At 47.4% G+C, this 27,231-nt stretch overlaps 1 protein-coding gene across 1 annotated transcript; it reads left to right on the top strand.

The window, feature by feature from the left end:
- Positions 1-441: 441 nt before the first annotated feature.
- Positions 442-26,484, top strand: garem (GRB2 associated, regulator of MAPK1). Its single transcript, XM_083632108.1, has 7 exons — positions 442-565; positions 6,129-6,269; positions 10,028-10,158; positions 12,001-12,765; positions 19,967-20,395; positions 22,789-22,943; positions 25,015-26,484. Exons 1-7 carry the CDS (start codon positions 445-447, stop codon positions 25,868-25,870), a joined length of 2,598 nt encoding a protein of 865 aa, XP_083488234.1. The 5' UTR covers positions 442-444; the 3' UTR covers positions 25,871-26,484.
- The last annotated feature ends 747 nt before the right edge of the window (positions 26,485-27,231 follow it).

The raw sequence follows: 27,231 nt of genomic DNA, 5'->3' as shown, positions 1-27,231 counted from the left end.
CTCTCTATTTTAAAGCAATTCAATCATTGAGTATTATATTTTTTGTTGTTGATTTCAATTCATGTCATTTCAATCATTCCAATTCAAGTAATTTCAATCATTAACAGTCATACTAATTTATTCCCAAAGTGATTTATGGCTTCCGGCGTTATTGTATCGTACTCTAGCTAGCTTGACACAGTCGTATCTAGCAGACAGGACCATTGACTGTAGACAAACAAACATGGCTGTTATTATGAGAAAACACACCTCAACGATAGATACATAACATAAGCAAATGAAAAAGGAAAATATGCGTGGATTAATCAGCAACATGACAAATATAAAACTATCGATGGAGAGTTGACTTATTCCCTAGTTGGTTAGCTTAGCATAGCTTCTTGTGATCGTGTTTACAACAACTAGTTAAGCTAGCTCTCCAGTTAGCTAATGTAAGCTAGCAATATGGACCTCGGAGCAATGTTGTACAACAACTTGAAGGATGTTACATGGAGTACGACGTCTTTGCCATTGGATCAACTTGTCGGTGCTTATCGGCTGCCGCAAATAGTCAAGCTGGACAACGGTAAGGAACTCATTTAGCGTTAGCACAAGTCCTCAAGCTACAACTGGCTAGTTTAATGCTAGCACAGCTTCTAACGTAAGCGAAGCCCTTTGACTCAGGAAAGTGACTGCAGTCGACATGTCATCTTGTTGCTTTACAACAAAAACAAGGCTCATTAATGTGTATTACTTTGGTATGTGGTTAGTTAGCCGCTTTCAGGGAAGGGGCTAGTGGTTGGTGTGTGTGTGTGTGTGTGTGTGTGTGTGTGTGTGTGTGTGTGTGTGTGTGTGCGTGCGTGCGCGCGCGCGCGCGCGTGCGTGCGTGCGTGTCCCACAAAATGCCCCTATGTCCTACACGCTGCAGCCAAGTAGTTCAAGCTAGAGACAGGGGTTATTTTAAGCACATTCCATTGTAAAACTCTCACAACACACTGCAGAGAACAAAGTAGAAGTTTGTCATGAATGAATTGCAAAAGCTCAGAATGTAAGAATGAAACATTCCCTTGCTTTCAGAATCAAAAATAAATCAACAAATTGTAAGTAAAAGAAGAGAGAATAAAACATTTCCAATGGAAACTTATTGGAAATTTTCCAATAGCATAGCAGGACACAACAAAGGATTACCGTTAAGATATTGTTCTGTGGTGCAAAACATAGAGCCTTTAAAATGTGTGCGTATGTTATAAAGGTGCGTGTGGGGAATACAACAGCAGAGCTACAAGTGACAGTTGTAGCAGTAGCCCCAACGTGACCCTACTACTGTACTTTGTGTATAATATATACACTCGTGTAGTATTAAGGCCCAATTATACTCAACGTTAAAGACGGAGACGGACAGAGCCTGTCCGTTTCTCTGCGTTCATTTCGTCCGTTTTCTGTCCGTCATCTGAAAGCTTACGGATACATATGAAACGGAGCAAAACCACACACACACTCATACATTTGACTCTCTACTGCCCACTGGTGGATGTATTTCTTAAAATAATACCAACGTGAAAGACGCATGGAAGTATGTGGGCAGTGACGATTACACCGTTTGAAACGGACGCCCTTATTTACGGATGAAAATGGAGTATAATTGGGCCTTTAGGGTCACATAGCGTTCTCATAGGCAATAATGGGGAAAGGCTCTCCTACCCATCTCCGACGTCCGATTGCAGATCCGAAGATATGATAGTCCTCCTACGGAAGCCAGTAATTTAGCCGGTGCTGTGATACTGCTGCGTGAAACAACCGTTTAAAAGCAGTCTTTCCACAGCCTGTGCTGTATTTAGGAGAGGAGAAGCTTCCTAGTGCCCACAGGAACCTTGGGAGTTTGAGTATTTCATGACATGTTTTGCTTCCCAGGTGCGCTGGATTTGCGTTGATCACTGACTGAGCCGCCGTCTCCATGTGACTGCATGCGTTTGCTCGCCGCGTGCAAGCGGTGCACCATGATAGTGAGATCAAACACACCCTTCTGTAAATTCAGCACAGGCTGTAGAAAGACTGCTTTTAAACGGTTGTTTCATGCAGCAGTATCATTTTAACAGCACTGGGGGGGGGGGGGTACATATAGTCTTAGAGACATTGCGATCTGACCTCCTGTTTCCCAGAAAATGTCAACTTTTCTCTGATTGGATAGTGGGAGGTCGACCCCAAATTTTTATCCAAGAATGATGATATTGGGTACATTATATTTACATTTCATTACATCATTTAGCAGACGCTTTTGTCCAAAGCGACTTACAATATCACAATTTGTCAACAGTAGGCCTACAGAAAACCACTATGCAACACAATCAATGACAGCTAAGATATTTTGATAGACTAGAGTAGCACCATGTAGGAAGTAGTTTGAGAAGGAATAAGTAACATGTAGCATTAGTAGTCTTTTTTTTTTTTAATTAAAAGATGTTCGTTCAAGAAGGGCCCAGGTGTAGCCTGAAAAGGTGAGTTTTTAGTCTCCGCCGAAAGATTGGGAGCTCATTCCACCATTGAGGGGCCAGGGACGAGAAGAGTCGCGATCGGGACGGGCGACTTTTGAGCCCACGTAGCGGTGGAGGAGCGAGGCGATCTGGACGGGTGGAGCAGCGGAGGGAGCGATGAGAAGTTTGGAACTTGACCATGGACTGCAGATACGTAGGGGCTGACATGTGTGGACTGCCCTGTAGGGCAGTACCAATGTCTTGAATTTGATGCGAGCCGAGATGGGAAGCCAGTGAAGGTCACGAAAGAGGGGAGTGACATGAGAGAATTTTGGTTGGTTGAACACCAAACGGGCTGCAGTGTTCTGAATGAGCTGAAGCGGTCGGATGGCTGCAGCAGGTAGCCCAGTGCAGGCGAGAGATGACAAGTGCCTGGACCAGGAGTTGTGTTGCTTCCCTTGTGAGAAACGGACAGATTTTGTTTTGTGGATGTTGTACAGAGAGAACCTACAGGAGCGGGCAGTTGCTGCGATGTAGGCTGAGTTGGACAGCTGATTGTCAAGGATCACTCCAAGGTTCTTGGGTAATGGAAATAACACTCTCAGCAAGTTTTGAGGGATGCTTGCTCACCCACTGTTGTAGTCTAGTGAAAGACTGCTAACCTGCAGTAGAGTGGGTCTATTCTTCTTGATAATACAATGAATGAATGATGTGTCCTCATTATTCCAGGACTCACTGTAGTATCAACTTACTACAGTAACACTTGGTGCTGCACAGCTGTCTCTGTATTTGTTTTATATAAATATAATATAATATAATATAATATAATATAATATAATATAATATAAGGGGCAGTGGTGGCCCAATGGTTAGAGAAGCAAGCTTTTGACCGGAAGGTTGTCTGTTCAATCCCCGGGACCAGCAGGATAAATCTGCGTGGAGAAAGTGAAAAGACAGTGCTTGCCCCTCCCTCATTACCACCACTGAAGTGCCCTTGAGCAAGGCCCTTAACCCCAACCGCTCCAGTGGTGCTGCTCAGTGGTAGAGCCATATGAAATCCGCTTAACAGAATCGCGGAATAAAATGGAATCTACTGTAAAACGTGAAATACTGCAGGATTTGCCATAATTGGGCTGAAGTTCAATATTATAATGTTAATAATAAGGTGACGTCACACACTCTCCCTCTCTTCCACACATGCAGCTGTCTGCCCTTACAGTGGACTCATCTGCAGTAAGTAACTATAGTTAACGAACGCATTAACAAGTGCATTCTGTGCATTCCCCGCAATTGCATCGGTGATAACATGTGCAGAGACAATAATATGGACATGTCAACCCTGTCTGAAGTGTGCGTGAAGTAGCCTAAGCCTACATAACGTTAGCGTTAGATGTCAGCTGTGAAGGAGTCTGCCTCATTAGACCTTCCCAATTAAACATTAAATTTAATTCTGTTCGTTTACATTTTAAACGATGTGTCATATATTTATTTAGCTAGAAATTAAATTTTTGATCGCACGCAAGGGTTTTCTGGTCCAATTTTTTGGGCGCGAAAACTGCCATGCTTAATATTGTTTGGCCCGTGACTCCTTATATTTTTCTGTATGCGGCCCACAACCACCCCTGGTTTAAAACATTAGCATAACTACTTGCAGACGGTCTTAATCACGTTAGCTCAATTGACTGACTGTTGAAATACTTTGTAGACGCAGTTATCAGTGTTGTTGATGTTACTTGCCTTCCTAGTCAGCTGGAAAAGTTTCCTTTGTGGCAGTGTATTATTCACTTGACACATGCCGTTTTTACACAACTCCTTTCTCTAGTACAGTGGTTCTCAAATGGGGGTCCGCGGACCCCCAGGGGTCCGTGGCACTTTGCCAGGGGGTCCGCGAAAAGTTTTCAAGTAAAAAATAAAATGTTAATTATTCCTTCTCAAACTACTTCCTACATGGTGCTAGTCTATCAACATATCTTGGCTGTCATTGATTGTGTTGCATAGTGGTTTTCTGTACTGTTGACAAATTGTGATATTGTAAGTCGCTTTGGACAAAACAAAAGTGTCTGCCAAATGACGTAATGTAAATGTAATGTAATAAAAAAAAAATATATATATATATATATATATTTTTGCAAAATCTTCATAGTTCAACGAAAATAGTTTATGCTTTAAATCTAAAATGGTTCATGGATTACATTCTAATAACAAACCTATCAAATTAAAAGTCAAGCACGTTACCGTGGAAACAATTAAGCTTAGCCCAAAATCACAAATCAGAATGAGGGGGTCCCCGGTATATTTTCTATCTTGTAAGGGGTCCTTGGCTGAAAAACATTTGAGAACCTCTGCTCTAGTAGACTCACATTGACCCATTTCAGGTTAGCAAATATAAACACCACCACTTCCTGTTATAACTTTCAAAATAAAATTATATTTTAAGCATTTTCTGATGTTTGAAGTGAATGTTTTGTTCACAGTTGTTTTTTTCTTTACTTGAAGCACACAACGAGAAGCTTAAAAGCACTTTACAAACAAAAAATGTATATAGAATGTTTTGTACAGTCATCTACTGTATTTCTGACTTGAAGCACTTGTTAAAAATAGTGCATTGTTGTGTAAATTGATTGTTATATCTTATTAAATTGTGGACATTTATTCATCCCCACATATTAGACACTATTTCTGATGGTAAAATGAGCGTAAAAAGCGAAACACAGAATTCAGAAAAATTAAAACAGAAAAAACTGAATTTGGGAAAAAATAAAATGGAATTTGGAAAAAAATAAAACTGATTTCATATGGCTCTACTCAGTGGCCATACTGGTCAGCTTCTAGGTATGAATGTGAATATGGCACTCTTGAAAAAGAGAGCATTGCTCTCAGTGAGACTCCCCTGAATAAATAAAGGTAAAATAATAATATAATATGAGATAATATAATACTTCCAACAAGTAGAGTGAGGCATCCTCTTCCTGTTTTGGTTGAGGCTGCTCCTTTGTGCTGTGAATCAGTCCTAACATTTTGCACCAAATGGTACCTCAGGACACAGAGTAAACGAAAACAACATATATAAACCGATTTTCACTAATTATTTTGCCTCAAATTTATTATTTCTTAGATATTGCTTTCTAGGCCAGTTCTCCGTTGAAAACAAGAGTCCTACCTAATCTTGATGAGATTATTCTGCTAAAATAAAGGCAAAAAAAATCCCAAGTGCCCTTCAAAGTATTAAAGGTGATCCATCAAAGTTTTTGATAATAACCTCCTATTTCTGATCTGGTAGATCCACAATTTACACTAATTTTGGTATATAAAAGCCCACTCGGTATACATGCTGCACATTCTACGGACATCTAAAGGGTAAAAAGAAATTTATCAGAGCAATCAGCATCCTCAATACATTATTTATGTGGGGTATTCTTTTTTTTTCTAGAAAAAGGCTTGCGACACAGTTCCCGTGGACAACATTAGAGACAAACAGTTTCGATCCGATACGGATCTTCGTCAGTGTCATGTATTTTTTTTTACCATAGTCAAAAGTCCTGGGCAAAATGATACGTTACATGTAATTGTAACATTATGTCCTAGCCTGAAAGGCAGTGGTTCCCAAACTGGGAGGGACTTGCGTTGCTGTAGGTCAGTTGGTTGATACAGTATGTGGTTTTGTTTGCATTGCTGTAGGTGAGTTGGTTGAAGGGCTTCGAGACAACGACTACCTCTTACTCCATTCCTGCCGTCAGTGGACGACCATTACTGCTCACAGTCTGGAGGAGGGACACTACGTCATTGGCCCCAAAATAGAGATCCCAGTGCACTATGAAGGTGAGACGCATCCACATGCCATGATCCCTGTTCACTATGAAGGTGAGACGCATCCACATGCCATGATCCCTGTTCACTATGAAGGTGAGATGCATCCACATGCCATGATCCCTGTTCACTATGAAGGTGAGATGCATCCACATGCCATGATCCCTGTTCACTATGAAGGTGAGATGCATCCACATGCCATGATCACTGTTCACTATGAAGGTGAGACGCATCCACATGCCATGATCCCTGTTCACTATGAAGGTGAGACGCATCCACATGCCATGATCCCTGTTCACTATGAAGGTGAGACGCATCCACATGCCATGATCACTGTTCACTATGAAGGTGAGACGCATCCACATGCCATGATCCCTGTTCACTATGAAGGTGAGACGCATCCACATGCCATGATCCCTGTTCACTATGAAGGTGAGACGCATCCACATGCCATGATCACTGTTCACTATGAAGGTGAGACGCATCCACATGCCATGATCCCTGTTCACTATGAAGGTGAGACGCATCCACATGCCATGATCACTGTTCACTATGAAGGTGAGACGCATCCACATGCCATGATCCCTGTTCACTATGAAGGTGAGACGCATCCACATGCCATGATCCCTGTTCACTATGAAGGTGAGACGCATCCACATGCCATGATCCCTGTTCACTATGAAGGTGAGACGCATCCACATGCCATGATCACTGTTCACTATGAAGGTGAGACGCATCCACATGCCATGATCCCTGTTCACTATGAAGGTGAGACGCATCCACATGCCATGATCCCTGTTCACTATGAAGGTGAGACGCATCCACATGCCATGATCCCTGTTCACTATGAAGGTGAGATGCATCCACATGCCATGATCACTGTTCACTATGAAGGTGAGACGCATCCACATGCCATGATCCCTGTTCACTATGAAGGTGAGACGCATCCACATGCCATGATCCCTGTTCACTATGAAGGTGAGACGCATCCACATGCCATGATCACTGTTCACTATGAAGGTGAGACGCATCCACATGCCATGATCACTGTTCACTATGAAGGTGAGACGCATCCACATGCCATGATCACTGTTCACTATGAAGGTGAGACGCATCCACATGCCATGATCCCTGTTCACTATGAAGGTGAGACACATCCACATGCCATGATCACTGTTCACTATGAAGGTGAGACACATCCACATGCCATGATCACTGTTCACTATGAAGGTGAGACGCATCCACATGCCATGATCACTGTTCACTATGAAGGTGAGACGCATCCACATGCCATGATCCCTGTTCACTATGAAGGTGAGACGCATCCACATGCCATGATCACTGTTCACTATGAAGGTGAGACGCATCCACATGCCATGATCCCTGTTCACTATGAAGGTGAGACACATCCACATGCCATGATCACTGTTCACTATGAAGGTGAGACGCATCCACATGCCATGATCCCTGTTCACTATGAAGGTGAGACGCATCCACATGCCATGATCCCTGTTCACTATGAAGGTGAGAGACATCCACATGCAATGATCCCATTGCACTATGAAGGTGAGACACATCCACATGCCATGATCACTGTTCACTATGAAGGTGAGAGACATCCACATGCCATGATCCCTGTTCACTATGAAGGTGAGACACATCCACATGCCATGATCCCTGTTCACTATGAAGGTGAGAGACATCCACATGCCATGATCACTGTTCACTATGAAGGTGAGACGCATCCACATGCCATGATCCCTGTTCACTATGAAGGTGAGACACATCCACATGCCATGATCCCTGTTCACTATGAAGGTGAGAGACATCCACATGCCATGATCCCTGTTCACTATGAAGGTGAGAGACATCCACATGCCATGATCCCTGTTCACTATGAAGGTGAGACACATCCACATGCCATGATCCCTGTTCACTATGAAGGTGAGAGACATCCACATGCCATGATCCCTGTTCACTATGAAGGTGAGACGCATCCACATGCCATGATCCCTGTTCACTATGAAGGTGAGACACATCCACATGCCATGATCCCTGTTCACTATGAAGGTGAGACACATCCACATGCCATGATCCCTGTTCACTATGAAGGTGAGAGACATCCACATGCCATGATCACTGTTCACTATGAAGGTGAGATGCATCCACATGCCATGATCCCTGTTCACTATGAAGGTGAGACGCATCCACATGCCATGATCCCTGTTCACTATGAAGGTGAGAGACATCCACATGCCATGATCCCTGTTCACTATGAAGGTGAGACACATCCACATGCCATGATCCCTGTTCACTATGAAGGTGAGAGACATCCACATGCCATGATCACTGTTCACTATGAAGGTGAGACACATCCACATGCCATGATCCCTGTTCACTATGAAGGTGAGATGCATCCACATGCCATGATCCCTGTTCACTATGAAGGTGAGACACATCCACATGCCATGATCCCTGTTCACTATGAAGGTGAGAGACATCCACATGCCATGATCACTGTTCACTATGAAGGTGAGACACATCCACATGCCATGATCCCAGTGCATTACATTACATTACATTACATCATTTGGCAGACGCTTTTATCCAAAGCGACTTACAATAACACATTTTTGTCAGCAATAGAGTGATCAACCATGCAACACAGTCTATGACAACTACAACTTCTGAAGGAATAGTGGTAAAGTTAAGTTAGTAAAAAAAAATTGCACTATGTGTGCACTATGAAGGTGATACGCATCCACATGCCATGATCCCAGTGCACTATGAAGGTGATGGTCAAAATTACAATTTATTCCAGTGCAGAATGTGACAGTGAACTACAACCACAAATCCACAATCCATTGTGCTGCAGTAATAGACAATGCTGGTAGCATTTAACTTTGAAACATAGCTGTTATTGTGAGAAGTAATTACTACTTAATTACATTGGGGTGCAGCTGCAACCTTAAGGCACAATTTGCACAGAATGCACGCGTTTGTCGTAATCTGGTTTAAAACCACAGCATCTCTAAATGACAGACGTCAGACGATCCACATTTAGAAAGCGTTTTCAGTATGTTCCTCTAATGTGGGGGCGGGGCTGACCCATACTTGTCCACTTTGCTACGTTTCCTCAGAGATGTTCTATTTAAGGTCTCTCTGCCTGCTTCGCTATCTTAGCTTTTGTTTTATGACCACATGGTGCAGCTTAAGTCATGTTTGTTTATACAGAATAACAGTGGTTCTCAATGTGGGGTCTGGGGACCACGAGGGGTTCCAGGAGGTCCCCAGCAAATTGATGAATTGTTAAACTTAACACAATTGGAGATTGTAGAAGAACTAGGCATAGCGTGCTCTATGCCTAGGCTCGGCCGCTCATTTTTTCTTGTATATGGTTTCAGACTGACATCTTATATAGCCTCAGACCGACATAACATCGTCACTGATGAGATTACATCATTAGGTAATTAGGGCAATCACCTATAATAAGAAAATCCGGTTCCATCATCACTGATGACATCATAACTGAACTATAGCCTCAGCCTTAGGGCAATTAATCTGCCCGTCAGGTCACCCGCACGGGTGCTCTTTACACCCCCTGAAAATTTCAGCCCGATCGCACGTAAAATGCCATCGCTGTCTGTGGCCAGGCGGCCAGCCAAAATTCTTGAAACAGACAGAGAAACAGAGTCCACATTTGCAAATTTATATATATAATATATATATATATACTGGTATATTGACAGCTTTGTCTTTTGCTGCCTCAGGTCAGTTTAAGTTACTGGAGCAGGACCGAGATGTGAAGGAGCCTGTGCAGTACTTCAACAGCGTGGAGGAGGTGGCCAAAGCGTTTCCTGAAAGGGTGTACGTCATGGAAGAAATCACTTTCAATGTTAAGGTATGTCTTTAAACTGTGGGTATGTGTAGTATCAATATTGAATACCTTTTCTGCCAATGGATACCGTATATTGGTTTAACTTCTCCAGATGTACTGAGCACTTCTGGGGGAGGGGAGGGGGGGGGAGGGTTACAACATACCCCCAACTCTGATATGGTTTGGGAACTGCCTTATTAGGCAACTAGCAGCTCTCAAGGAGGTTAAAAGAGAACTTCACCGCAAAACAATGCTAATTTTTGCACATGCTCTCACACATATCCGAAAACTGTAAACAGTTTTGCAGAGATTCATTTAGGCCCTGTTTACACGGCGACGCTCCCCGCATAAAACGGCCTTATGGCCCAATTCCACCGCAGGTAGTAACGCGGTCCCGCTCCGCTCCACTCGATAAATGCTCTCATTCCACCGTTAAAAACCGGCCCAGCCCGGTTTGATTTGTGGCTGAGTCGTGCTACTTTTAGTACCTGCCTCGTCGGGGTTCTATTCTGCGAACCCGGGTTCATACGGTGATGTGAAAACATTGTAGACGATTGATTGGTCAGGCAGAATCGTGTTTACTGTCTATCCTACTGACTGTCAATGCAGCGCTGCATACAAGTTTAGTGGGGGCTTACCTTTTCTTCTGTTATGTTATTTCCATCAGTCTTTTGTGTTGCTGCCTTCGGCGCTGGTGAAATAAAGTCGATCTCCTTGCTCAGCTTTAACATGCGCTCCTCGGGAAGCCCTTTGTAGTTGGCTCCGCTAGGCCGCAGGCGAAGCCGCGGTCTTGCCTGTTGAGCTGCCGCTGGGGTTCTCCTTGTAGCGCCTCTCCCGTCCCCGCGCAGTACATGCATGTGAGTTTGAGTAACAACAAAGTGATATCCATTCTCCTAGCCGATTGTCACATTTGCCCATGTACACTGTAGGTCATTTAGAGGCACCAGTATTTCATAATCAGTTTAAAAGTTCCGTGTATTGATTTCATTTTAACGTTATACTTATAGCCTACTTCGGCAATGGGCGGAGGGCAGATATGCGGTCGCTATGACGACCAGGTGTGGGCGGAGGCAAGTAAACTTGCTATGGAAACAGAGTCTATATCAAGTAGAGCCGAGTAATACCAGATAGAGTGGAGCTGTACTGTGCTGTTATATGTGGTGGAAATGAGCCATTAGTGCCTTCCTTTCACACGGCGACGGCGTTATTGGGGGATAAAAACGCAAAAAAATCAAAACAGGACCCAGACTAGAATTCTTGATAATGCTGTTGCCGTGTAAAGTGGAGAAACGCAATTCAGGTAATGACACAGCGCTACCACTGCGCCACCGTGCCCCCACCCACCCCCATCTAGAATGCTAAATTACAGTATATTAGCCTTTTCTGCTTGAATGCTTTCTCAATTTACATAGCTTTGTGAGTAGATGTAAACAACGAAGCACTTTTACTAATGGAGAGTTTGTGAAACAAGTGATTTTCCCCAGTGAGAGATCCTTGTTCCCATTTTGTCTGTAACGAGTAGATCTACTAGTGTGCTCACTGATGAGCAGGCTAGAAGAGTACACTTTGAATCTGAGTCATCCTGCCATGGTCTTTGTCACTGCAGTAGAATTCAAACTTAAACATCTGCTTTTGTAAATCCAGTGTGGTAGAAGTCAAATGTTAAAAGAATGATGTACTAAAACAAATGCTACGTTGCAATCTACAGCTACCAAGGGAGGTTAGAAAAATGCTTGAATCGAATGTGGGTCTGGTTTGTGTCAAGATTACATGGCTTTTTATTTTCAAAATCATAAGGCAGAGAAATTGTCACTAAAATAAGTAAGAATAAGATTTTCTACTTAGGCTGTTATGTTCTTTTCACAGATGGCTTCAGGGGAATGCAATGAAGACACAGAAGTTTACAACATCACACTAAGCACTGGCGACGAACTGACATTAATGGGCCAGGCCGAGATCCTCTACACCAAGACCTCCAAAGAGAAGTCGCGGTTTAACACCATCTTCAAAAAGATCGGGAAGCTGAACTCCATCAGCAAGATGGGCAGAGGCAAGATGCCCTGCCTGATCTGCATGAATCACCGCACCAACGAGAGCATCAGCCTGCCCTTCCAGTGCAAAGGCCGCTTCAGCACCTGCAGCCCACTGGAGCTGCAGATGCAAGAGGGCGAGCACACCATCCGCAACATCGTGGAGAAAACACGGCTCCCGGTCAATGTCACGGTCCCCACCAGCCCGCCCCGCAACCAGCATGACCTGCACCTCATCCGCGAGGGTCACCGCTACAAATTTGTCAATATCCAGACCAAGACGGTGGTGGTCTGCTGCGTCCTGCGAAGCAACAAAATCATCCCGGTTCATTTCCCTTTCCACATGGCCATGCCCAGATTCATTCTTCCAGAGGGACTCCTGCAGGGTGAGCTGTGGCTAGACACCATGGTGCACCGCTGGTTCACCTTCTGCCAAGAGCAGTTCGACATAGACGACTATTCCCGCGCCGTCCGGGACGTGCGGATTGACTGGAACGATGTGGATGGGAAAAGCCCCAAAAAAAGCAGCGGCAATGGCAGCTGTAGCGGGAGCAGTGCAGGCAGCAGCAGCAGCACCAACGGGTGTCCCGCGCACATGCAGGTAGGGATGAAACGATTACGTGTTTAACGATAAACCATGATAAAATTGGTGACTGTTACCGTTTCAAATTTTCATTATCATTAAAACCGTGTAGGTTTGATTAATGCGATTATTGCTGCTGCACAGAGCGGTGTAAGCTTGTCGATTCAAATATTAAAATTGCACCAAATCCTATTGTTTTCTAATGTTTTATTGATGCATGTGCAAAGCAAATAATAATAATAAACATGGGTTTTATTTCGTTGAAGCTCGGCTCCCACCTATTGCCATCTCTGCGTGGTACACGCTATCGAATGCTCTTACCTTTTATTACTTTAAAAGTGTCCTTTCCAACCATCCATTAGACCGTTGACAGGATGCAGACTGGACCCTTGGAAAATCCGGGGCGATCCTGACGGTCTCATGGTCTCCAATCCAATAGCAGGAGTAGAGGCAGGCACAAGCCCTCACGCCTGGAATTGGACCGGGAAAACACCACTCTTACCTGCATTCGACCACGGACAGACGTGTGAATTATTGCTCCAGATTAGCGTTAGCTTGCCCGACCACTTTCACTTCAACTGCTCCCCGTACATCGGCGTAGCGGACGGGAACCTCGGTCGTTGATTTTCCGGTCTGGAAGGTTACCTTCGCCTGGGCGGTGAAAGTTGGAGGCGACAAAGCTAAGTGCTTTTTTTCACGTGTCGGCGGCTTCTAAGAACAAGCCGGTCCGAGTGTCGTTGTATGCTTGCTATTTGAATTGCTCTGTCTAAGCTAACCTCACGTAGAGATAACTCTCCGCTACTAGCGTCACGTGTTTTGTAGCTTAGTCTCGTTCTTGTGTTGGTTACAGGTATTAGTCGGCACCATTGCCGACTAGCTTGCTAGAGTTAAGACCCGCTAAAATAGCCTGCCGCCTACGCGCGCTCGGTCTGCCACGTTCAGTGGTTTGTGTTAACTCGCTTGCTTCAGTGTTACCCACAAGGCGAAAAAGAAGAGGATACATTTAACGTTAACGTTGTTTCGCCTGTCACTACCGCGTGTTCTAACAGGATGGCTAGTGTTAACAAGGCGAAGCGCTGTGCGGACCCCAAGTGTGGCGCGTGGCTATCAGCCAAGGACTCGCACACACTGTGTGTTGAATGCCTGGGACAGGCCCACGCAGATAGCTGCCTCGGAGATCCGGAGTTTTGCCTCGCCTGTACTGAGATGCCTCGTAGCACTCAAAAATACAGGGCAGACTTCTTCAGAGGCCACGCTGGCGGCGTTGCTGCTGCAGCTGAGCCCAGCCAGAGTCAGACTACCTCTGGGCCTGCTACCTCCGACACCCCGCTGCCTCTCGGACAGCAGCACGTTGACAACTCTCGGGAGGGCTCCCAGCACAGCTCCCAGGAGAGCTCCCCACGTGCTTCTCGTTTGGGTTCACAGCACGGCCACAAGGAGGGTTCCCAGCAGTGCTCCCAGGGGAGCTCCCCACGTGCGTCTCGTTGGGTTTCACAGCATGGCCACAAGGAGGGTTCCCAGCAGCGCTGCCCGCTGAAGCGCCCACGGCAAGATGCGCGGGGTTCCCGGTCGGGTTCGCAGCACAGCTACCAAAGAAAAAAGGTAGGTTCCCAACAGTGCTCCCCGCCGAAGCGCCCGCGGCATGACACGCGGATTTCCCAACGCGGTTCTCGGTCGGGTTCACAGCACAGCTACCAGGTAGGTTCCCAGCGTGACTTCCCGCCGGGATCACGGCAGTGCGAGCAGTATACCCGGCACAGTTTCCCAGCGGGTTCACAGCACAAGACGGGTTCACAGCGCGGTCCCCACCTGCGTTCCCCACATGGTTCCCGCTGTTCCCTGCCCCCCTCCCCCAGGTCGGGTGAAGGTGCGGCTAACTCCCGTGTCTCGGAATGGGCTCGCCTTTCCGCCAAGATGGCCGGAGGCGGGGGACCCTGGGATGACTTCCTCGAGATCCACCCAAAACGGGATGATGAGGCCTCCCTGCTGGCCGGCCCGGGTAACCCAGAAAGGGCTCACCCCGGGGGGCTCCCCCCTCCTGACGACATCTCCTCTGAGATCTACCAGAGGGAGTTCAGGGAGGTCGTGGCCAGGGCTGTTTCCGCCCTCGACTGGGACTGGCCTACGCCCCCTACCGTCGAGAAGGACATGTTCACCGCCTCCCACTTCCGCGCCGTTGAGACGCCGCTACGGGGCAGCCTGCCCTTCTGCCCCGACGTGCAGCGTAGGGTTCAGCGATCCTGGACCAAACCCTACTCCTCTGAGGCCCCCATCCGACGCTTTAAGTGCTGGTCTAGCGTTGTGGAAGGGGCCCAATCAGGCTATGAACATCCCCCCCCCACTGGAGAAGGCGGTGGCGGACCACCTGCTCCCAGGCCAGAAGAAGGAAGGGAAGCCCTTGCTCCCCTCCCCAGCCTGCAGGGAGACTGCTTCGCTCCTGGAAAAGTCCTATCTGGCGGCAGGCCAGGCGGCCTCCATGGCCAACACCATGGCCTTCCTGCTGAAGTATCATTGCTTCCTGGTAGACCAGGTCCAAGCAGCCCCCGAGCCTGAAATGTTCACTGAGCTACGCCGGGTCTCCGACTACGTCTTCAAGATGCTGGAGTGTGTGTCGGAGGACTCAGGGAGGGTCATGGGATCTTCGGTGGCCGCCTTGCGTCACCTCTGGCTGCAGCTCACCAGCCTGCGTGGCCATGAGAGGACGGACCTCCTCAACGCGCCCGTTTGCCCTACCGGGCTCTTCGGTTCAATGGCGGACCTCACCAGCAGGGCCCAGAGGCGGCGTGAGGACACGGAGGCGGTCGGCAGAGTCCTGCCGCGCAAGACCGGGGCGACCCATCACACAGCGAGGCCACCCCCTGGCCGAGGTCGTTCAACGACGACCCACGGCAGCCCTGCACGCCGTCCACGGGACAGGCAACCCCAGGGGTGGTCCGGTCCCCCAGCCAACGCAGACAGGAACAGCTCGAATGCCCCAAGGAACGCGGGGCCAACACCTCCCCAGCCAGCCTGGACTGGCGCGGGTCGAGGAAGCCGCACCCGCCGCAGCAGGGGCTCCCGCCGTAACCCTGACAAGTCGGCCACCGCGACCGGGCCCCGAGGCCCGCCGCGTACCTAGCGGTCCCCCGGGGGGGAGGCTGCCAGGACCTGGCGTCCCACAGTGTTGTCGAGTGCCGAAGAGAGCCTTGCTCAGTACGTGTCCCTTGCCAGCGAAAGCTGCGAGGTGCTCGGAGGGCACCTCACCATCTGCAGGCCCCCCTGCTATTCCCCCCCCACAGCTGTCGTCGCACCAGCCGGGCAACAACCTCCTGCGGCCCCTGGGATGCAGCCCCCCCGGGCTGGTCCTGCTGGGGCCGCACACCATGGGCGACGACTCGCCGCGGCCTCCGGGACGCAGCTCCTATGGGCTGGTCCTGCCGGGGCTGCACGCCATGCTGCCACGGCCTCCGGGACGCACCCCCCCTGGGGACGTCCTGCTGGGGCCGTGTGCCGTGGCGCCTCAGGATCATGTGCCAAGGGTAACCCCAACACAGGGCACCAGACCTGCCCTGGCAAACAGCCTCCCCCTGTGGAAGAGGCTGTGCAGACCCACACCGTGGGTGCTGCGAACGCTGGAGAAGGGCTACGCGCTGCAGTTCGCGGCCCCCCCCGCCGGCTTTCACGGGCATCCCTGTCTCAGACCTGGTGGATGCGGACTCCATGGCTGTCCTCGGCGAGGAAGTCTCCTCGCTTCTGGCAAAGGGCCAGTGCCGGACAAGGACAGGCAGTCCGGGTTCTACCACAGGTACTTCCTGGTGCCCAAGAAGGACGGGTCCTTACGGCCCATCCTCGACCTCAGGCGGCTAAACCCCCTGCTCAGGAAGCTTCCCTTCCGCATGTTGACGCTCCCCACACTGTTCAGAGCGATCAGACCCGGGGACTTCTTCACGTCAGTCGACCTAAAGGACGCCTTCTTCCACGTTTCCATCGTGGAAAGGCACAGGAGGTACCTCCGGTTCTCCTTTCAGGGAGTCTCCTACGAGTACTGCGTACTCCCCTTCGGCCTGTCTCTAAGTCCCAGGACTTTCACAGTCTGCGTCAACACAGCGCTGGCTCCCCTCCGAGAGATGGGGATCCGCGTTTACGTCTACCTCGACGACGCCCTGATAGCGGCGAGCTCGAGCGAGATGGTGTCCGCACACACCGAGGTGCTGACTTCCCACCTCCAGGCCTTGGGGTTCCTTATAAACTGGCGCAAGAGCGCCCTTGTGCCTCAACAGGTCATGACCTTCCTGGGTCTGGAGCTAGAACTCCCTTTCAATGCGCGCCCGCCTCTCTCCGGAGAGGCTGGACAACCTTCGGAGGACAGCGGAGACTCGGCGTCACGCACGCACGATCTCCGTTCACCAGTGCTCCGTGCTACTGGGCCTTATGGCCGCGGCGACCGCGGCAATTCCTCTGGGGCTGCTGCACATGCGCCCCTTCCAAAGGTGGTTCCTCGGTCATCGCTTGGACCCAGCGATACATCGGTCCCGCGTCCTTACGCTGTCGGACCGCACTCGCCAAGCCTTGGAAGTGTGGACGGACCGCTGTTGGCTCTCAGAGGGCGCCAGACTGGGTCCGGTCCCACTCAGGCGAGTGATTCGGACCGACGCCTCCCTTTGGGGCTGGGGCGCGGTCTTCGAAGGCCAGGCTGCAAACGGGCGATGGCAAGCCCAACAGCTTCGCCACATAAACGTACTAGAGCTGGAGGCAGTTCGCCTCGCTCTTTGGCACTTCCAACATCAGATCATGGGTCACCATGTGCTGATACGGTCGGACAACACCGCAACAGTGGCGTACATCAACCGCCAGGGCGGTGTCCGGTCGCTGGCTCTGAACCAGCTGGCTACGGTCATCCACGAGTGGGCCCGTCTCCACCTGCTGTCCCTGTCGGCGGCACACATTCGGGGCCACCTCAACCTGGGCGCGGACCTGCTATCGCGGGGCAACCCGCGCAACTCAGAATGGGTTCTCCACCCACAGGTGGTGGACCAGATCTGGGCCAAGTTCGGGCGAGCCAGCGTCGATCTCTTCCGGCCGCCATCTCGGCCTGCCACATGGACATCGAGGGCAAGACAGTGGGAGGCCTGTCTTTGGTCTCTCGTTTCATGACGGGTGTGCGCAAGCTTCGCCCCCAGACAAGGAACATCTTTCCCAAGTGGGACTTGGTCACGGTCTTGGATGGCCTCTCGAGGCCTCCGTTTGAACCACTCGACGCTGCCGACCTGAAACACCTCTCGCTGAAGACGGCATTGCTTCTCGCTTTGTCTTCCGGCAAGAGAGTGGGAGACTTGATTGCCCTGTCAGTGCAACAATCGTGCATGGTGTTCTCTAACGATGGGCGCAGGGCCACGCTCCGCCCGAACCCTGCTTATCAGCCTAAGTGTATTGGGGCTGGCTTCAGGTCCATGACCATAGACCTGGTCGCGTTTGAGCCTTCCGCCTCTTCTTCGGCGGAAGAGAGGAGACTTCGGTCGCTCTGCCCCGTGCAGGCGCTCCGTGCCTATGTGGCCAAGACGCGTACTTTGCGTACGTCTAACCAGCTTCTGGTGTGCCATGGGGCTAAGGCTCTGGGCAAGCCGTTGTCCAAACAGCGTCTATCGCACTGGATAGTGGAGGCCATTAACTTGGCCTATTCTGCCGCTGGGAAGGTTCCACCGGAAGGAATTAAGGCCCACTCTACTCGGGGCGTGGCTTCTTCCTGGGCGCTGTTGCGCGGTGTGACGGTGGAAGATATGTGCACAGCCGCGTCATGGTCGACTCACCATACCTTTGTGAGGTTTTATAGTCTGGATGTGGGAGGTGCGACATTCGCTCATGCGGTTCTGTCTGCCTCCGCGGACTAGTTGCCTCGCTGACTGCTCCCCAATCCTTATCGGGTTCCCATGCGCTATAAGCCGTGACGGCCCATTTTTCGATCGAGAGTCGCAAGGTCGGGCACTTAGGTGCTCCTTTGCAGCAAGGTCGGTTGTAAGGTGGCAATAGGTGGGAGCCGAGCTTCAACGAAATAAAACTAAGGGGTTGTCCTACAACCCAGGTTTTATGAGTGAAGCGAGGCTCCCACCTCAGGTGCCTTGCTGCCAGTCTGTCTGGTTGTGGCCGAATGCCGGGTGAGTGGTGTTTTCCCGGTCCAATTCCAGGCGTGAGGGCTTGTGCCCGCCTCTACTCCTGCTATTGGATCGGAGACCATGAGACCGTCAGGATCGCCCCGGATTTTCCAAGGGTCCAGTCTGCATCCTGTCAACGGTCTAATGGATGGTTGGAAAGGACGCTTTTAAAGTAATAAAAGGTAAGAGCATTCGATAGCGTGTACCACGCAGAGATGGCAATAGGTGGGAGCCTCGCTTCACTCATAAAACCTGGGTTGTAGGACAACCCCTTAGTTTTTTATAGCGCTTTTCTAGACTTCAAAGACGCTTTAAAGAAACACTAAAGGGGCGGGGACGGCGTAAGTGCAACAGACAATGGACAAACACGACACAGGCACACAGGGATAGGCAGGGGGATCTAGGAGAAGGCAGAGGAGAAGAGATGGGTTTTGAGGCGGGATTGAAAGACAGTGAGGGAGTCTGATTCTCTAATGTCTGGGGGGAGAGAGTTCCAGAGCTTGGGAGCTGCCCTGGAGAGTATCACAAAACAATGCTGGAAATGTGCACACCACCAAGGGACTTTTAGAAATAATACTGGTACTACAATCTCTCCTCCCACCCCCTCGCGCGCCTGTCTAACCTCCCCCCTCCCTCGCACCCACCCCGAGGCAAATGAACAATACATACATTATATATGTGTGTGTGTGTGTGTGTGTGTATTGTATATATACGAATATATGTATATATACAGTATATATATATATCTATGTATGTGTGTATATATATATATATATATACACACACACACACACACACACACACACATATGTATATATATATATATATATACACTGTGTAATACACATCAAATCCTATTGTCTATTTTATTTGAATGTTTATGCAAACGAAAAGTGCATAGTGCTGCTAATTTTATTTGTGGTTTTCAATATAAAACATGGTGCAATGCTTTCAGTGGGTGCTTTCTGTAGTACCTTTTGAAAAAATGTCAGCGGATCTTAACAATACTGCGGTAATGCTGATAACCGTGCTCATTTTGCTCACTATAATCATGATATGGACTTTATATACCATTTCATCTCTACCTGCAGGTGCCCAGCTCTTTAACGTACGCCCGCGACGAACTCACCCAGTCCTTCCACCGGCTGTCCGTGTGTGTGTACGGCAACAACCTGCACGGTAACAGCGAGGTCAACCTGCAGGGCTGCGTGACGCTGTGCGGAGACTGGGCTCTCCTGCCGTCAGACAGCCTCCCGTCAGATGCCCCAGACACCCAATACGACAGCACCGGCCAACAGCCCTCCCTCCTCAAGCCGGACATTCCCTATGAGGAGCTGTGGTTGGATCACTTGAGGGGTCGCGTCCCCAAACCCTCCGTGAGCGACGGAATACGAGGAATCAACAATGGTGGCGGCGGTACGATGGCAGCACAGTTATACCCGCCCACCTGTCCTCTCAGTCCAATGGCTAGCTCTGATATTTCTCTTTCTCCGCCCCCCGTCCCACCCAAGTCTGAAGCTGTGAGTATTACGCATTACTCTTGCATTGTGCACTGTAGGGCTGCAACTAACCATTGTTTTCATTGTCTATTAATCTGAAGATTATTTTCTCGATTAATCGATTGGTTGTTTGGTCTATAAAACATCAGCAACTGGTAAAAATGACGGTCAGTTATTCCCAAAGGCCAGGATGACACCCTCAAATGTCTTGTTTTAGTCCACAACCCAAAGATATTCAGTTTACTGTCATAGAGGAGTAAAGAAACCAGAAAATATTCACATTTAACAAGCTGGAATCAAATAATTTTGACTTTTTTCTTTTACTTTACTCAAACTGGTTAATCGATTATCAAAATAGTTGGCAATTAATATAATAGTTGACAACTAATCGATTAATCCTTGCAGCTCTAGTGCATTGTACCCCCTTAAAGGATGGGTTTTCCGTGGGGAATATGAATATATATTAAATCTCACGCCCCTAAGGTTTTCGAATCCGTTGAAATTTTTGAAATTGGAGGTTTACTCACAGAGATATCAACCGAAATCCACTCTGTGTGTGGGGGGGGGGTGGTGGGGGGGAGGTGCGGGTGCGGGGACTCGAAATACTACATTTCCCACAATGCACTGGGCTCGCGTGGCCTTCGTTTTTATGCCCACCCCTCAGGCATTTGGCTGATATCAAACTCCAGTAGGTGGCGGTAATGCACATATATGTTTGCCAACCGCCATAAAACTCAAAGAAGAAGAAGAAGAAGGCTTCGACAATAAAATATACAAAGAACAAGAAATAAATCGAAAATAAAATTGCCTCCAAATTGCACCAAATGTAAACGGTAGTATATATGTCGGGAGATGTCTTCATAAAAAAAAATTCATGCAATTTAAGGCATTTTCGTAGGAGTTACGCGCATCTGATGTTGTAACTATTTTCTGTAAAAATGTGTAAAAACGGGTACATTGCTCAGCGTTGATTTCGTTACTTCAACCCACCTACTACTAGATGTAAAATTTGACGAGCTTTCCAATGCCGCCAGTCCCGTGTCGATTAGTGCTTCCGTTCCCGAGATAATGGTCTCTTTGCAAGGAACTATGGGAAGCTAATATTAGCTACAGCAGGCTAGGCGGTTGGAAAGATGGCTGCCTTTTGGTTTTTGTCAAGGCCTCTGAAGGGGCGTGGAGGACCTCTAGAGGCGGGACCATGGCCAACAACAGTTGTAGTTCATAGGTGCACGACTTCCGCAAGGCGGACTTAGGCCAGATGACGCGAAACGCGTCGGCTGGCCCAAAAAATATGTGAGAGATGCTTGATATCTCTGTGAGTGAAGCTCCAATTTCAAGAATTTCAACGGATTCGAAAACCTTAGGGGCGTGAGATTTAATATATATTCATATTCCCCACGGAAAACCCATCCTTTAAAGCCCCCCTCATTTTGGTAAACAAACCGCATCACTGGGTGGCAACAGCAATGGAACCCTATGGAGCCTGAGTTTGAGCATCTGACTCTAACCGGCTGACCCTGTTTACATTTTAAAAACTGTTCACACAACATTAAGACGACATGCATATATTATACATCAAACTCTTGAGCTAATTCTGCTCTCACTCAGAATGTCAAAATATAAGAAATGTGATGTATAGTTTTTGTGATATTAACGTTTGTTTGGCCCAACTCATACTAGTTAACTGCCGCGAGGTTCCGCATTTCTGGGTGGCAAGTGACGTCACGCTGATTCATCCTACTCCATATTTCTGAGTCCTGCCCCGACCATGTTGATTACGGTAGCCAAACTGTTTGCCAAATATTTTTTGACAAATAACCTACTTTTGTGCTCAAAGTAAAAAAGAAGACGCTCTTGCTAAAATGGAACGCTATAGTGATACGTCATGTCAATTCAATTCTGACTGAGGACAAGCTAGCATGTTAACTATCTGTTAGCTATGTTAGCTCAGCCCACAGGCTGTAACCACTTTAACGGGCTCAAAACGCCACAGACTGAGTGACCAAAACCTTTGCTTGTTAACCATATCAAGTCACGCTCTTTCCAATAAGCCTATCAGCTTTGACATTCGTTGGCCGGTTGTTGAGCTGTAAGCAATAAGGCGGCTTGCAGCTAAGCTAACGTTACACCAGCTGTAGCACAGACAAACAGTATTGAAGGCAAGAAACAAAGCTCTTCTGCTTTTTTTACAACAGCCATGATGTTACAGTGGAACAAGCTTTTAGCCTTCGGTTCTTATCAATGCAATATTTTTTGTGCAGAATCAGATGATGTGCAACGCTACAGCAATTGTTAGAACTTTGAAATAGAACACCAACTGTTATACAGGTAGAAAAACTGACTGGAGAAATTCAACTTGCTTAACTCTGATCAGGTGACACTATCAATTTCAAAGCCAGATGATTTCTTTCTAGGTGAAGGAAGAATGCCGTCTTCTGAATGCCCCACCAATTCCTCCCCGAAGTTCCAAGCAGATGCCCACAGTGCCCATCATGTCCAAGCCACGGCAGCAAGACACCCGTTCTCCAAGTCCAACCCTCTCCTATTATTCTTCAGGTCTCCACAACATGTAAGAATTGGGGCCACTTCATACTGGAATAGTGACCAGGCTGAAAGAAAGAAAGAAACTCACCTGTATCTAACACAGGATTTACAGTGCAGGGACACTCATTTAAAGCTAAAAGCACAATAACCCTCTAATTGTCCATAAACTTATGGAACATTTTGTCAAAAAATATAGGGTTGGGGCCCTAAATACTGTAACATCCCCACACATCCCCCCACCAGTTGAAGAAACTGGTGCTGCACTAAAAGAGACTCAAAGTAAAGAAAGGAATATCCGCATCAGTACGGTATATTGAATAACTAAGTAACCTATTTAGTGTTTCGCAGCGTACAGTTATTATAAAGTGTTCCCAAAAAATATTGTTTCTCAGTAGTAAGGCACCAGTAAGAAATACACCAATGAGTGAAAAGTGTGACCACATGCCCTGCTCTCCCCTACATTAAGCAATCTTATTTAACCATTCGACTTCCGGTGTAATGCCTTGTCACTACTACTGTATACAAGGTGACCATTAAGACACAGTCAGACAGTTTCTGGGTTGATTTGTCTTACTGCCTGGTTGTGTGCCAGGGTGAGACCTAGCCAACTGAAACTACGATATGGAGACTCTTGAGACTGTGTGTGTGTGTGTGTGTGTGTGTGTGTGTGTGTGTGTCCATGTGCTATCTGTGCACGCAGGCAGTGTGTGTCATAATATCCTGAGGATGATAAGAAGCAGATAGAGGAAGGAGAAGAGGCAATAAAGTGTCACAACTAATTTCTTGAAGGATCTCCTTTCTTTGTTACTTCTTCTCATCCACCCTTCCTCTTTTTAAATTCAACTCTTCTGCTTGAAACTCTCCACGGTCTGTTCATACTTGCCTTTACTACCACCCTCTCCTTCCTACCTCCTCTCACCTTTTCTTTTGCACCACAGGTTTAAAAAAATGTATTTAACATGCGTAATTTACAGCAGGGTGATGTGGGAATTTAGGACTTTAATCATGAGAGAGATAACGAGGAAAAGAGTGGAAGAGAGATATAAAGTATGGAAACAAGATCGGTGGGTTTTATCCTCAGCTAGACTTGGACAACTATTTTGAATACCATATCAGTGGTGTAAGGGATCAGTTCATCACAGGCCTGGGCAAGAGACGCAGTGGCCCTGTGAAGAGGCTCTGGGTTATGGGCCCCCTGAGCTCTTGGGCCCGGTAGACCCTTTCGGTAATACATCCCTGGTTGTAGCATTAAAGCCTGTTCTATGCACACTTTATAATTCTAAAGAATCAAAGTATTTTTTTCCTGCAAGTCTCCTGTTCATCTGCCCAGTGAAGTTCTCGTCAGTATTTTAATATGAGGTTGTGCTTACTCTATTGACTTTCAACAGATGTCAAAAGTAATCTGAAAGCCTCCATCAAGAGTTTTTATTATTATTATTTTTTAAATCTATGGATATAGGCAGTCGAGATCCCCGTGGCTTAGGTGCACCTGACCATGTCATACCAGTGTTTTTTTTACCCTTAATCCGGCTTCCCACCCGCAGACACAGCCAATCGTGCCTGTACGCAAACCTGCGACCCTCGTGTTGGTAGGCAGATAATCTACCGCTCATATCAGTGTTGTTCAGTGTTTGTTGAAGTATTTTCACCCATGTCCCTAATGTTAACAAAGGCTTCAACACAGTCAGAGTCAAATTGGTAGAAACTATGGATTAAAGAGATACTGTAAGTTAGCGAGAAAGTTCAAGTTGCACTTGGGAGACATTTGGAGCTATAAGGTAAGATATAGGATACATTTTGCCAATTAAGGCAGTGGATTGAACTGAAACTTTGGGGGAAGCTTTTGGATAGGGGAAAACATTTGTAATGCTGATGAAATTGTTTGGCATTGACTTTTATTACACTGAATGCAGTGCCAAGCCAACTGGAAAGTAAACCAGTTAGTGAACAAAAACATGCCAAGTATTTAATTCAAACCATAACATTAGGTTCAGGCAAATCTACATAGTAAGCTTTACTCTTAGCAAAGTAGTAAACTGGGCTAAGAGTAAAACTGGGCTTTATCTAAACACAATCTTCTGTTTTTCTACCTGTAGCGGAGGATGTGAAAGCGAGGCAGCTGAGAAGGAGGAGCAGAGCCATGTGTGTTATCCTTGTACCTGGGCTAAAGACGACGCCAGCGAGCCGCAGAGCAGTTCGCCCCGCGCTTGCCTGCCATCAGACGGGATGTCCTCCAGGTTGTCTTGGCCAAATAACTTCAGCGGAGAGTCGCAAGGCATGGACGGGTTCCTACCGGCCGGCTCTCGGAGTTACTACAGTTACCCCCGAAAGAGATCTCCGAGCACCCCAAAAACCTGCACATCCAGCCTCCTTGACTTTGATGGGCGAGAACACACGCACGGAAGTAATGACTTCCGATCGCAGAAAGCCTCTATGAATCAGTTTTGCACCAAGTCTTCAAGTTACACGTTAGAAATGTATAGAGACAAGCCAATAGAAGAATCTAACACTAAGCAGAGTCTATCTTGCCCCATCTTACCGCCGAGAACGCCAAAATCAAATGCGGTGACCAGAGTTGGCGATTTGCCATCTGTATCAATCTGTGACAGAAAGCAAGGAAGCTTAAAACGCCCACTCAGTCAACATGAGCAGGGCACAAAAGAGGTATTTTCAATCTCTTACCCGCTATCTCCTAAAGGCCCGTCCTTTGCTCCCATGGCACAGTGGCGCCCCCCTTCCAATCTGTCCGGTCTTTCTATTGAAGAGGTGTCCAGATCTCTAAAGTTCATCGGCCTGCCGGATGACATAGTTTCTCTCTTTGTGTCTGAGAAGATCGATGGGACTCTCCTCCTGCAGCTCACCGAGGACATCCTGTCAGAGGACTTCAAGCTAACCAAACTGCAAGTCAAGAAACTCATGCAGTTCATGAATGGGTGGAGACCTAAAATATAACTGACATTATAAAACACTAAATCCTATTATGAAGCCGAAATAACACACCTTTCGTACATGCTATGCACCCTCAGCCACAAAGAGTTTCTTTTTGTATAGTTTGAATTTGTGTCCATGTTACTCGTTCCTGGTGAAGAATAGCTGGGGAATGCTTCTCAGCACACTACAAGTCGGTGACTGCTATTTGGTAACCGAATGGAATCATTTGGCACTTTCATGACATTTTCATGTCAACTGCGTTCTACTTGTTGGTGCACAGCCCAATAGTGCTCGTGTCATCACATATCCTAAAACAAGCCAATGAATTTAAAGGAGACCCACATGGCTAATGTAGCTATCGTTCTGACCATAGCAGAAGAAACAAGATGACAAAAACAAACAAAAAATTAGACATCAGCTTGATGAGGGCATTGTATGACTTTATTCCTAAAGAGGAATATCACTCAATTTTGGCATTTTAAGGATTTTTAAAAGAACACAAAGGGGAGCCTTGGTTCAAGTGGACATGTGCCCTCATGTGCACTGCACTCTGTACTTAACTCTTCGGGTGACATTCAACCCAGTATTAACAAATTTTAAGCATTACACAGATGTACGTACAACCTGAAAACATGCTTCCGGCCATGGCTGTGGCTGGCGGAGGCATAAAAAAAATACTCGAAATATCGTGCGACGTGCGCTCACTTCTAGCGTGCCTGTACCGAGTCGCTTCCTCAGTTGAGCAATTGTGGGCCACGGAATCTGCCTTATTATGTACTGTAGTACTGAGATTAGCAAATTGTATATACTTTTTACATTTTTTTTTTTTTACTAAATGGCCACCATGGCAAAAGTGGCAATGACAGAAAACCAGGCCCGGCTTTCAACTGAGCCAGTATTTTGAAGACCAAGCCAGACATGTGAAACGGGGTTATGATCTATTATTCTTTAAATAAATTCCCAAAACATAGGCATTGGCAGGGCAGGGCACAGGTTGTCAGGTATTGCAATATGCTTGTGTTCTTTTAAAAATCCACCTCTGATTTATTTCTAAGCTTGGTCTGCATTAGCTAATATTTACTAGTGTTCCTAACAGCCACATATAGAGGCCGTGATACCATGCTGATGTACAGCTCCAGTACAGCTCTAGAGAATGAATTGGCAAAGATGCATGCAGTATGAATCTACAAAATAAATCAATGTTTAATTGATTGTGAACAGAGTAGCAGCTGTCTGTACATCATCCTGGTCTCAGATCAAAGCATTGCTTTTCTGGTTTTGGGAGAGTCGGATGCGTTCATTAGAACCAACTGGGCTCTCTGCAGTCCCTCCAGGATTTTTTCTGTGATTGTTGCAATGAAAAATGCTTGATTTTGCTGCTG

Source organism: Poromitra crassiceps, assembly GCF_964638095.1.
Source record: "Poromitra crassiceps genome assembly, chromosome: 2".
In the NCBI taxonomy this organism is placed as follows: Eukaryota; Metazoa; Chordata; class Actinopteri; order Beryciformes; family Melamphaidae; genus Poromitra; species Poromitra crassiceps.
The sequence above is the reverse complement of the archived record's forward strand: the minus strand, read 5'-3'. Positions and strand labels throughout refer to the sequence as shown.